Below are 13,530 nucleotides of genomic sequence, written 5' to 3' on the forward strand. Positions count from 1 at the left end.
GCCCTTCCTCCCATCTCCTTTTTGTCCCACGTGTGCTTCTCCCTTCTGCCTAGATGAAGCATTTCATGCAAAGTTCACAGGAGCTAAAGGACGAGGGGTGGGTGACCTGTAGAAACTGTTCTCTCTCCTGTCTGTCTTGGTGCTCTGTACCTGCCACAGCAGACAGAGAAAAGAACGAGTTTCTTGTCAGGTATATCTGAGGCTCTCTTTCTTCCATTTGCTCAGCTTCTTTTTTTTTTTAATATGTGAACGCATCAACGTATCTTTATTTTTAATTATGCTTATGCTGTGGCACTTCAAGATAGATCCAAAAAATGCAGTCTGTTGTAAATTCAAGTATAAACAAAGAGAATGGGAGTAGACACTTGACAGATAACCCATATTTTTCTGTCTTTAAGGCTTTAGGAAGACTTTATGTTCATAATGGTTAGATATTTGTTAGGCTAAGTTAATTTTCTTCTGTTCTTGAATTACAGTCTCAGAAACAGAATATTGATATCAACAGGCAAGCCAAGTTTGCTGCCACTCCTTCATTTGCGTTATTTGTAAATTTAAAAAATGTAGTCTGCAAAATAGGCGAAGATGCTGAAGTCCTGATGTCTCTCTATGATCCCCTGGAATCAAAATTTATCAGGTTAGTGTGCGCCTTCATCTCTGCATCCTCAGAGTAGTGGGGTAGTTCTGCCGGATGAGGGGGCTTATGAAAGTCAAATTTCTGTGAAATGTGTAGGACAGGGTTATCTGGGAAGTAATGCAGCAGCACTTCATGGTTGTATTCAGCACAGCATCTGGCAAGGGACCTTCTCCCTGGGTACCTTGCAGGGTCGTGCTGTTCTTATCACGCAGCGTCTTCAGTTCCTCAAGTGCAGGCCTTAAAGGAGACGTGAACACACCTGCAAGGCTGTGTCCTCACTTAACAGCAGCTTTGACAGCAATCTGAGAGCTAGATTTCTATATCCCCTGCTTCTTTAGAGAAATTCTTACGCTTTGTTGCTGGAGAGTTGCTTTCGTTCATAAATGATGCATGCAAAGGGAAATGGCAGCTGTCTACTAAGTAAATATTAATTTGGTTAGCATAGATAGATTGGGCTTAAGATAGACTCCTGTAAATTCTGAAGTTGATTTTATATTCCTTATGTTAAAGGAAGACACGTTAAACAAAAAAGTCTTCAAAACATTGTTCTTTCAGTGAAAACTACTTGGTGCGCTGGTCGAGCTCTGGACTCCCCAAAGACATAGACAGATTGCATAACCTCCGAGCAGTGTTCACTGTAAGTCTGGGGGGCTGGTTCAGCCTGCAAATCTTAAAGTGCTTCTCTCATGTCTTGTGAATAACTCAGGAGTTTAACAAGCTGTTTGTGATCAGCAGAGTTACCCCTGCTGGTGAAGGCTCATATGAGACATTTCTCGTAAGTGGCCATGAAAAATTCTAAACACCTTGCTAAAGCTGAAGTTGCTCTCTGAAGTTTTAACTTGCTAGAAATGATTTGGCCTCCTATGAGCTAATTCACACAGAAGTCAGGATAAGACTTAAAACTCCTGTTACAATTATTCTTTTAATTCTGAGAACAATTAGCTCTTGTGCTAGAGGGTAGAATGATGAAGGCAAATTCTGAGCAACAGACGTTCTTCTGCGTACTAAAATGGGACTTGAAATTCCATTACTGTAAAGTAATCCGACGAAACTAATATTTCTAGGACCTTGGCAGCAAAGACCTGAAAAGAGACAAAATCAGTTTTGTCTGTCAGATTGTGCGAGTGGGCAGGATGGAACTGAGGGACAACAACACGAGGAAACTAACCTCTGGGCTTCGGCGACCCTTTGGAGTAGCAGGTAACTTCTTGTGTGCTGTATCTGTGTGTTTCACATCGTATTTTTTGGGTAGACCTGTGTGGAGCCAGGAGTTGGACTTGATCCATATGGGTCCCTTCCAACTCGGGGTATACTATGATTCTATATTGTTGCACAGAAAGCTGAGGGTGTGAAACACTTGGGGTGTTTTATAAACTCAGAATTGTTTGGTTTAATCAGGTTTATTCCTGTATTGTAGAACTGACAGTAGCTTTCAGGACTTGCATGGAGCTGGAGATGCCAAAGCTCATTTAAAACACGATGCTATTCTCCTGTATGAACATCCTGAAACTGTGCAGTTGATAACTCCGTCCCTGTGCTGAATCACTGTTTCCTGACCCTCAGGGTATCCCCTTGCAACCCTTCTTCCTGTGTCGATCATTAAATTCAGTGTTCTTTGTTTTCGTTTTCAGTAATGGATGTTACCGACATAATTAATGGAAAAGTTGATGATGAGGACAAACAGCACTTCATACCGTTTCAGCCGTAAGTAGGGAATAGTTTAAAGAATAAGTAGAAATGAAGGATTGATTTTTTTAAGTTGCAGTTTAACTTTTGATTGAAAGAAACCTTCTGTAGGTATTCTGAAGTTATTTCAGTTTGATAGTTTATCTTGAATAGTACTTAACATTTTTTCTCAGTAACTTCCCATTATTTATCATAGTGATAGCACTCGAAACTTTTTTAAAAATTTTTTAATGAGTTTAAGGCATGCATTCTCAGTTTTGTTTTCTTTTTGTTTAAACATGTCAGGGTTATAATGTTTGAGAAGTGAAATGCTTAAAAAGGTTACGTTGCTGGTTCAACTTGCTAAGATTGAAAAAGACCAGCAGCATTTCCAGCATCCATTACAGGTGATTTCTGTGAAATGAGCTCGTGATAAGACATCTTTTTCTTGGTAGAAGATAAAATTTCATGGCAGGGCCACAGTAATTGTTGTACAAACAAAGATGACACAGGTTGAGAATTTGAAAGCTGGCTTGATACATTCTGGAATACTTTCTCATACTACAGCTATTTCATACGAGACTTTTGCCAGAAACCTGAAGTATTTTGGTTGGATGCTGAAGGAGATTTGTCTGCTGCACATGTGTTAGTTGATCTAGGCAATAAAGAAGACCAGTCTGCTTGCTGCGTGCACCTGGTCTTAGTTTCAGTCATCTAAAACTACATATAGACCTTTCTATTTCCACACTTGAGTCTAAGCTAGCGTCTTAGTTGCAGTCTTTTTTTGTTCAACATGGTGAAAAATAGTTACATTAACATGTTAACCAAATTCCTTGATTAATGGGTATTCAGATGGCTTCTAATAATACAAAACAAAAACAAAAACCCAAAGAGCTTGAAATAATGCAGTCTCAAATTAACTTTAGTTTGGCAAAAAGGCCTAGATTAGGAAGTCCTTGTGGTTTCAAGATGTGGGCATACAGAGTGGATTGCAAGGTGCTGCAGGTAGTGGATGTATGCTGAAGGTCTAAAATGGTTTTACTGGTATGTAACTGCGTCAGTGGAGTGGTGTAGAGGGTGTTATTGTGAAGATCATAATTCCATTTTTCAAGGGAAATAGAGGTTTTTAGGGAAGAGTGCTTTCTTGATATGTTTATTGTATGGTAAACAGTAGCAAGCTTTCTTTTAGCGAGTGTGGAAATATGCAATGAAAATGAATCTTTGTGTATCAAAGTGGATGCTAATGGAACATCTAGTTTTCTGCTCCATTAAAACTGATTTATTTTTTTCTGTATATATAAATCAGCTATTTGAAAAGATGTGCAATGTGACTTTTTTTTTTGCTGCACTAGATTAAAACGTTCTTCTGAAAAAGTATATTCCAAACAGCATGAATAATGTGAAAGCACGCAATGAATTCTGGTGTCATTATTTCTAATGTAGACTTAGGCTGTATATGAGCCACATTTTTCTTCTCATTCCATGCTTTGCTTCTGTTGTACCACATGCAACTCTGTTTTCATATCTTTGTTTGTTTGTATTCATTCGCTAGCCACCAACACAATGGCTGTCAAAAGCACTTGGCAAGATTACTTAAATGACACTTAATGCTGGTGTTTATTTATAGTTTTCATCTTTTCATTTATTCATCAAGTTTAACAGAATGTTTGGATTATCTGCTTTTCTTGTCCTATGCCGTTTCTGTTGGATTTAGAGCAGCTTTTCCCTCAGACAGTATGCACTGCTGCTTCATTTATAGAGCCACTGAAGTGACCCTGGAGGTGTTGCAGGCTAAACACTTATATTTTTAAAAAAAAAAAAAACTGCCTGTATAGGTTTTCACTGCTTAACAGGGGATTCTCAGGTGGGAGACATCCTTCCTATCCTAATGAAGTGTTGCGGGGGCTGTGCATGCATGTTCCTGAAGGAAGAAGTAACACCGCGAGTTTGCTGTACTTCTCTCCAGTAGATCAGCGTTCTTCTGATTAATGGTCTCCTATGTCTTTCTTGTTACCTTTCCTGTCCTTTGTCTTGCGTTGACTAATAAATACTCTTTGTCACAACTATGATATGATCTTTGTGTTCCCTTGTTACTGTGACTTCTGGTTTTCTGTGACCCTTTGTTTCCTGGTGTTGGTCGTCATGTGCATCCTCCAGGCTAGCGTTGGATGACGCCATTCGACACAAGCAGCTGAACATATCATCCCGTTTTTCACCCAGGGTGGCAGGGGAGAATGATTTCCTTCAGACTGTTATAAACAAAGTGATTGCTGCTAAAGAAGTTAACCACAAGGGTCAGGGTACGTACTGCTCTTTTATGTATGCTGGTGTATGTAAAACTGCTCATTGCTTGATTTGCAGCGTGGGATTGTTATACGTTTGGAATCAAGCGTGCATAATATTACTGTCACTATTTTTTTGGTACCAGAAAATATATTTGCACTGTTCCCCTTCCTTCAGGCTCATTCTCCTACTCCTGCCTTGTGCCTTTTGCCCCTCAGTGTCGATCCCACAGACTCAGTGCTTTCTCTGCAGTGTCCATCACTTGGACACCTCTGTGTTTCTGGGCTGGAAACTGCTTCAGGAAGTCGGCTCTCATGCCCCAGAGCTGTGGACTTTGCCCTCCTCGTGCTGAAGGAAGGAATAGTCCCTTCCTTGCCTTCCTTCTCCCTGTTTTGCAGCTGCACTCACAGCAGTTGGCTTCCCGTCAGGATGACCGGGGAGTGTCTCCTGGATGTGGCAAGGGGAAGGACAGCTGCAGGACGAGGCAGCCTTGCTTTTGTCGCCTTTGGTCGCCTTTTGTCTTTACTGGATTACCTTTTCTGTACACACCACTTTGTAACGTGCCTACCGGTTAAAAATGAATTGTGTGGCTCTGTTATTGCTGTACTGGCTTTGATCTTTTTGGTCTGGATTAGCATACTGTTAGGCAGGCCTGCGCAGAGCTCCCAGCTAACAGGTTGTGTTGGAGTATCTGTAGGATTTGTTAGAGGGTATCTGAACAATAGACCCAGGAAAGTTTATGTATTACAGTAAGTAAAACTCGAAATTGATTTATTTTTAATTCCTCATTTAACTAGAAAGGAAAACTTAGATCTGATTTCCCTCCCGTTATTTTCACTTATGACCAGCGTGCATCAGAAAGGAGGAAACTCGCTTCAGCTTCTTGGATTCATTTTAAATTCTTTCCCTAAGACGAACCTCCACCCCCAAGCAAACCAGAAAGGATGGAGTCGCTGCTTAGCCAGTCGCTGTGGGTACAGTTACTGCTTGATGAAATAGCAGCTGCTAGAACTGTCCTTGGCAACAAGTCAGAGCATCGCCATTTATAAGAGATTTTAGTAGAAGAGAAAGCGAGCTGCCAAATCTATACAAAAAGAATGCATAGTTAATTGGGTGTGTAACAGGATAACCCACAATTTGTTTTATAGATGAACGTTTTTGGGGTATTTTTTTCATAGATTTTAATTTTGGGATTTTTTTTCAGAAAATTGCTGCTGTAATTATTTCATGCTTCAATTTAATTGCCAGTCACTTTACCAAGTGTGTAAGACTTCATTTTTTTTCAGTTTAGTGTCTTTTTTCCCCCTGTAACAAGAGTGCCTGATGCTAGTTGGCAAGCATTGGCTGTAGTGTCTCTTACTACTGAGGAGAAAAATATCAACCGCGTAAAGCTGGTGCTGTAGTCGGTGTGATCAGGGCAATGAAACCAGATTATAGGGTGGTGGAGGTGAAGTTCAGGGTATGCGTTAGCTGTTGGTGCTGTCTTCATTGGGGTACTGACACTGGGTGGGTGTAGTATTTAACTTTGCTCTGAATGGAAAAAATTGCCACTTCTTCCTGTGGAAGATAAGCATTTCATTAGAAAGAACTTGTGAGAGTTCAAAGCTTGAGGCAGTTCTGTTAATGGCTTAATATCCGTGTTTTTACAAGACCCTGTGTGCGCGAGGCTGAAGAGCCTGAAATGAGAGAAGTCTCGTTCTCACGGTGCTGCGAGGAGGAGGAATTTGGTTTCACTCCGGCTTCGTGTAAAGGGCACTGCAGGCCTGCCGCATGTCCGCAGGGCAGGCCTCGGAGGGTTCAGCTGTTGACTGAAGGTTTTCTTCTTCCAGTCGATGCTTTGTGGCCCTGCTAACCTGGTTTTCTTCTGAATTAAGACCCGTTGTAGTGAAGGTCATGGCTAAAATCTCTGGCTTTATAAGCCTGTGCCTGAGAAGCTGCGTACACCTGCTTCTGAACACGTGCCCTAATTCCTCCCTGCCAAGGTGTCTTCTAGACGGTATCGCTGCAAAGGCACAAATCCTTATCTTGCTCAGATCTCCATTTTTTTTAAAGTACCTAGTTTCCAGGTGTAGATGTTAGTTTTCTAAAGAGTTTGATAAAATCAGACATAGGTGTGTTGTACTCATATTTCTGCTTGATGAGCTCTATTTTGAGTTTCTCCGAACGTGTTAATGTATTTTTTGTAAGGTAATGAACAGTTACCTTAATGTATCCTCTTACCTCTTAGAATATGTACAAACAAATAATTTTCTTCAATAACTAGAAAAAAAAAAAGCACAAGTTTAATAATTGTGGTTTTCACACAACAGGTTTGTGGGTGACTTTGAAACTTCTTCCAGGAGATATCCATCAGATTAGAAAAGAGTTTCCACACCTAGTGGATAGGTCAACAGCAGTGGCTCGGAAAATGGGATTTCCTGAGATTATTATGCCTGGTAAGCTGTTGTGTGAAATAATTCTGCTTTGCTATATTTTGATCTTCTTTCCATGTCTGTAAGCATGGAAGATTTGGGGGAGAAAGAACTCCAAAAATGTTAATTTGGGGTATCGTATGTGTTAGAAATAAGACCTCATTGAAGGATTTTGTCTTAAAATAATTATCAAATAGTTTGATGGTAAAGGTATACCTGCCACATGTGCTGCAGAAACAGGTTAAAGTAATAACCACCTCCCTTCCCCCCAAGCAAAGACATGCTATCAAGGTGACAATGGAAATTCTTCTCTGCTTCCAGTGAAGAAAATACATGCTTGATATTATTTTCCTTAGCAAGGGCATATGTAAAATTTCCATCTCCCGAGATGAATCCAAACCAGAAAGTAGATAAGATTTTTCAGAGCAAATAGCTTGATCTAGAGATATGTGCGTCTCTTAGGGTTTGTGCTAGATTTGAATAATGTACTTGAAAGAAAGTCATACTGACTCTTTTATACATATATTCTATGAACATTCAAATCTGTTGTTTATTTACAAAAGCAAAACCAAACCAAAAAAAAAACAACCGTAAGAAAGGGGGGAAAAAAAGGTGTTTAAAGAAAGGTGTTTCTCAAAATAGAATCTGTCATAAGCAACAGACTACAGAAGAAAATGGCACTGTCCTTTCAGATTGATGAGTCCCCATCAGATGCTCTCAAAAAACATCTGAGTTCAGCTCTCCTTGTGATTGTGGACTTTGCAGTTGTCAGGTGTTTTACGATATAGCCAGTATGGTGTGAATGTCTCAGCACCTCTGCTTGTTGTGATGGTATGTTAGCAAATAGACCATCTGCCTCTTGGAATTATCGGAAATCCCGTTTCCCAATTCATTTTCTAAGTTTTAATTTAATTAGGGTGAGGCTGAAGAGTGTGTTAAGACATAAATCTACATATAACCCTCCCCAGCAGCCCTCAAACCAGCACAAACATCAAACCAACTCCTGATGTCATGTTATAGAAGACCTGTGTAGGCTGTCGTGTTTTAAAATTGAAAAATAGCTGTGTATGGGGTAAATAAATGATGAAATTAAAATTTATCCTATCAAATTAGTGATTTAGAAATGAGACAAACAGACAGAACTGAGATGTTTTTGGAGTGATATGGTACATAATCTTAATGATGATGTAGGGTTCTTTTAGTCCAGAAATAATTGTGATTATTTTTGGTTGCTTTATTTGTTAGATTCAATTTTGTGCACTCTGAGTTGATAAGTCAGGTTTTAAAAATCTTAAAACAGTTTTAGCTAAAGCAGCTACTAGTTTTGAATGTTCAAGATGCTGTGGCTTTTAAATGTTTTTCCATATGTACAGGTTTGTTACTTCTGAACATGTGATGGTCGTTGTTTCTATGCACAGTTTCGTAACTCAATAGGCAGGCTGTGAAAAGTGCTACCGACTGTCCTGTTTTTCTTCTAGGTGATGTTCGTAACGATATCTATGTAACGTTGGTTCAGGGAGATTTTGACAAAGGCAGTAAAACAACAGCGAAAAATGTAGAAGTTACGGTGTCTGTTTATGACGAAGATGGAAAAAGATTAGAGGTATTAATTTTTTTAAATGTTAGCTAGTTCATATGTATCTGTCTAATCTTTCTCGACATCTTTTTAGAACTCTTTCAACTCAAGTCTCTATTTTTATTTACAACAAAATTTTCTCCTTTATCGTGACCACCTCATGATATCAGTGCGTGCAATTTGATATTAATTTCATGAGATGTTTTGAGTGAGCCATTCTGTCTTATTTTGATCTACTTACTAATTTTTTGTTTACTTGAATTTAAAAGTAGAGCTTAAGATGGGCATAAACATTTTCTCTTCTGTTTGTGTTTTCAAGAGCGTTATTTTTCCTGGTGCTGGTGATGAAGCCATCTCAGAATACAAGTCAGTAATATATTACCAAGTAAAGCAGCCTCGCTGGTTTGAAACTGTAAAGGTATATATATAAAGTTACAATTACTTATCCGTCTGGGTTAATATGACACAAATCCATGTTTCAGTGGGAAGTCTTGAGAAGCAAAACGAGGAAAATGAATGCTTGTAGTCATCTGTAGTGGAACAAAAGGAAGTCTTTTGGAGACAGCTGGAAAACAGATTACACTTTTACTGCATAATGAATTTTATTGCATCCTTTTGGTCAAGATGACTTCTATGGAGGCACTGCACCATCTGTTTAGGAATGGTTTTCACTCTTGCCATGAAGCTGACCTAAAAAAGCAGGATGCTGAGGTTAAAATATAACTGCCATACTGTTGAACTCATCGTTGTTTTGGGATCTGGCTGATTGTGCTTCAAGCTTGCTGAGTTTGCTTGGGTAATAACACTTTAGCTTAAATGCTGATTTTTATGTAGGAGGCTGACGTTAGCTTAATGAAATATATTCTGTTGATCTGTAGTCAATGGGAGCAGTAGATGTGCATCAAGAAGAGATTCACAGCTGCTCCCCACACCGTTTCAAGTCCAGGGGTGCTCTTGTTGCATGCACTGCCAGAAAGTGGCTGCTAGGGAGTCACAGAAACCTGGACGTGGTGTTGGGGAGCAGTGAACAGCACAGAGCCTGAAGGTGGGCATGGTTAAGAAAATACAACAGCTCTAGCAACAGTACCGGGGTAGAAGACTATTGGTTACATCTCTGCAACGTTGGTTACATGGGAATCAGAGATGTGTTAATAGTTTACGCAGTACAAGTGGTGCATAGATAATTGACACCTTAAGAAGTTCGCCTTTACCAGTCAAACTCAAGGTGGGCTTGTTCCTGAGCTCGGGGGGTTGATAAGGGATGCTTTGAGATTACAGCCATCGCGTCCCTGTCAGCCATAGTATCTCCAGATCTTGCTGGGTAACTTAACAGGCTTGCTTCATTCTTTCTCTGTTTCTTAGTGCAGGAATTGTTTGTTTTCCTGGGGAGTTTGTGACCTTTCGAGGTCTTTGATGGCAAACTGAGGCTTGTCTTTAATGTTAACATTTTGTAAAGATCCAAGGCTATCGTTGAAAAACGTCTAGATGAGATTTGGTAGTGGTAGATGATATTTGAAGATACTGTGCTGACTGTTTTCTGTCTCCATCTTCTCTCCCAATATGTGAAGGTCGCAATCCCTATTGAAGATGTGAACCGCAGCCATTTAAGGTTCACGTTCCGACACAGGTCATCACAGGACTGTGAGTAATTCGTCCTTTTCATTGTGATTCCTGTCAGTGTCTGGTGCCAAAGTCTACTGAAACAGGCATAAAGTTCCTATCTGTAATTGACTGTTGTAATTGCTTTGGTGTGGGGATAAGCTTTTGCCTACTTATTTAATGTTAGCATCTCAGCTCCTCTGTTTCTGACTTCTTTCTAGCTTTTACCTTTTGACATCACCTTTTTCCTTTCCTGCCCAATCGTTTCTCCCAGCCAAATAAAAGAGGTAGGGAGTAAAGCTTTCAGTTAGCAACTGAGAGGGTTGTGGTGTTGCTCATCTCAGAGGTAGGTGGTAGGAAAGGTATTTAAATACAAAGAAGTCCCACATGTGAAATAGGAATGTGAAAGAAGGGTTACAGTAGCATCAGTAGTTGAAGCTACTAAGAAACCTGGTTTCCGTTCCTGGTTCTTATGCTGACTTGTGGTTGTTTTGAAGTTATTTTGATGTGAAAGATACTTGCGAGCTTGTGGTTCTCCTCAGCTTTCCTTAATGTTGCTGGCAGCTGAGGTGCTTTGAGCTACTGAGGATCTAGCCAAAACAGCTAGACATCCTCCGTATATCAGCAATTGTTTTATAGTAGAATTTGGGAATTTGTCTTGGTTATGATAACGTTCATTACGTATAGCAATTACAGTGGCTGTCTTACTTGACAAGAGTGTCTTTCAAAAGTTGCAGGAAAATATTTTTGCTGTAGAATACGTGCACAGACTTAGCGTTGATTGGGTAACATCCACTGGGTTCATTTTGAGGTGTGTAATACTTGCTATGTATACCCATCTGTGTGAGGTAGAATTCATTACCCCGTAAGGGATAGTCAAAGCTGTATTTTGTAAATTGGTCATTTATAAGAGATTCTCTTGGTTTAGAGAATAATACCACCTAATGAAAACAATGTGCAGAAAATTAGTGTAATTGGTGTCAAAAATATGACTGAACTGCGAACTACGAGAGTCGGAAAAATTTATGTGGTGGTACAAAAACTTCGGTTGGTCACTGTTTAAATATTGATTAGATGCCCTGCTTTAGGGCCCCAGTGTTTCCTCAGGCTCATTGGACTATCTCAAATTGGTTGCACTTTCCTTCTGGTTTTATTTCTTAATTTACTTTGTAATTTCTACTAACCCTTGTTGCCATGTTGTTTTTATTTTTTGATGCTAGATTTTGAACATGAGAGCAAACTGAACGCATTAGCTAGTTCAGTTTGGCTGTGCAGTGGGTTACCATGGCCAGATGCTTATTCATTTTTCCTATTTTTGGTTCTGGGTTATGTATAAAAGACTCCTCATTTCTTGAACCTTTTCTGCATCTGAGAACCCTTACTAGTATCATTCATATGTTATCTCTTTATGTTTTAGGTGAAGTGTCTGTACTAACATCGAATACTTAATTATGTATGTTTTTTTAACAGCCAAAGATAAATCTGAGAAAATATTTGCCCTTGCATTTGTGAAGCTCATGAGATATGATGGAACAACTTTGAGAGATGGAGAACATGACCTTATAGTTTATAAGGTAGAATTTTGAGATGGTGTTTCCATAATTGCTAGCTAAGTGTGAGCGTTACTTACTTTCAGTGAACTACCGTGTTACACGATTGCAAGTAAGGTATTTGTTATGGAATATTGTATTAGATCAAGCAACTAAATACTGTGCAATTTGCTGATACAGCAGACTGATGGTTAAACTTTGAATCTGTTTTCTTGGGGATACTTTGATTGTTGAATTTCTTAGGCTTGCCATTGAATTTTATTTGTATGGGTTTTCATGGCTGGGGAAAAGTACTTGTGTAGACCTTTAAATATTAGATCTTGGCTCCAAGCTGTAGCACAATTGTTGGACTTGTTGGATAACTCCAGTTCTGGAGCTAACCCTAAGAAATTCCAGGGTAAAGAACAACATTTTGCTCTTATGAGGGCTTTCTGCTAGTTTGTAAACTGTTTTCTACCTTGTAACACTGCTGCAGGCAGAAGCAAAGAAGCTGGAGGATGCCTCAACGTATTTAAGTCTGCCATCGACTAAGATAGAGCTGGAGGAAAAGGGACACTCTGCAACAGGGAAGAGCATGCAGAACCTCGGTAGCTGCACCATCAGCAAAGACTCTTTCCAGATCTCTACTCTGGTTTGTTCAACAAAACTTACCCAGAACGGTAAGTTCATAGAACTGCAGGGTTTCTGTCCCAGGCAGCGTGAGTGGAACTGTATGCAGTGACTTGCAGACAGTCTTCTCTGTCCCCCTGCCTGTGGAAGGGATGGTGGATTGCTCGACACACTGTCCTGGATTAAATTGTCAAGATGCAGCAAAAGCATCTGCTCCCAGTGTAGCATGCAACTTGTGGGCGTAGTTTTGCTTTAGAGGAGTATTTGTCTCCGAGTAAACAGAAGGTTTCTGTATCTGTTTGTGGCAAACAGAGGTACTCAGGGTTAAAGCTGAGACTTCTATACGAAATACACTGAAAACACGTTCTGTGACATTTTCCTACCGTGTGGATATGAATAATAGCACTAGGGAAAAGGGTGAGTTTGTTTTCGAGAGGAGATGATATCATGGCTGTGCTCCAGAATGAGCTGTTGTGTTATTTCCGAGGTGCAGCATCCAGCGTTTTCTGTATCTTCTGCCAGAAGCAAGTGCTGTCGCTCTTGTGTTGGGCAGGCAGGTGTGTGCATGGGGCCGTGCTGCTTGGAGGCCGGTCTCCTGTTCGCACACGTTCACGTGAGCACAGAAACCTGGGGATGGGGTCAGCGTATGTTGCTCCTTTCAAAACAGCCTCATACAAGTTTTTCCTGTGTATTTGTCAGCTGCCCGGCTGCACCCAGAGGCTGCGGCAGGCAGTGCTGGTGGCAGCCACCAAAGCAAACATTTCGCGCTTCCAGCCGGTGCCCTCTCTTTACTTTTCGTGCTGGGTTGCCACGGGGTGCTGCCCTGTTCTCCCGGCCACCTGCAGCCGGCTGGGGAGCGTGGCTGGGTCACTGGGGTGTGAGTTACGCCGGGCAGAGGTGTCCAGCCTCCCCAGTTCACCGGGGAGAGGGCTCGGCTACAGTACGGCTCTCAGGAGCCGGGGCTGGGGGTGAGGAGGCCGTGGGATGGGGGGAATAAGGGCTGGAATTGTCACGTTAATTCATTCTTCAGTCACCCCTCTGCCCAGGGGGAAGGTGACTACATGGATGGAGTCAGCTCGCAGTTTGACTGCGGTCTTTTCCAGTGCCATCTCTCAGAGCACATCCCAAGCGTTTGGTATTCCGAGCACATCACGCTCGCTGCAGTTTGGCAGTCTTAGAGCCGAAGAGGATGCTTAGCAAAAA

General features: G+C 40.8%; 1 protein-coding gene across 4 annotated transcripts in view; it reads left to right on the forward strand.

The window, feature by feature from the left end:
- DOCK1 (dedicator of cytokinesis 1) overlaps positions 1 to 13,530 on the forward strand; it is a 281,310-nt gene that overhangs the window by 35,675 nt on the left and 232,105 nt on the right. For 3 of the 4 annotated variants that reach the window (XM_080596602.1, XM_080596604.1, XM_080596605.1), the window contains exons 8-18: positions 477 to 634; positions 1,190 to 1,271; positions 1,699 to 1,834; positions 2,266 to 2,338; positions 4,457 to 4,599; positions 6,892 to 7,017; positions 8,472 to 8,596; positions 8,889 to 8,987; positions 10,138 to 10,210; positions 11,639 to 11,742; positions 12,194 to 12,377. In XM_080596602.1, the coding sequence (XP_080452728.1) occupies positions 477 to 634; positions 1,190 to 1,271; positions 1,699 to 1,834; positions 2,266 to 2,338; positions 4,457 to 4,599; positions 6,892 to 7,017; positions 8,472 to 8,596; positions 8,889 to 8,987; positions 10,138 to 10,210; positions 11,639 to 11,742; positions 12,194 to 12,377 (1,303 nt within the window). The remainder of the gene's footprint in view (positions 1 to 476; positions 635 to 1,189; positions 1,272 to 1,698; positions 1,835 to 2,265; positions 2,339 to 4,456; positions 4,600 to 6,891; positions 7,018 to 8,471; positions 8,597 to 8,888; positions 8,988 to 10,137; positions 10,211 to 11,638; positions 11,743 to 12,193; positions 12,378 to 13,530) is intronic. The other variant, XM_080596603.1, reaches the window with a different exon arrangement.

Source organism: Anser brachyrhynchus (assembly GCF_964034855.1).
Source record: "Anser brachyrhynchus genome assembly, chromosome: 6".
Taxonomy (NCBI): domain Eukaryota; kingdom Metazoa; phylum Chordata; class Aves; order Anseriformes; family Anatidae; genus Anser; species Anser brachyrhynchus.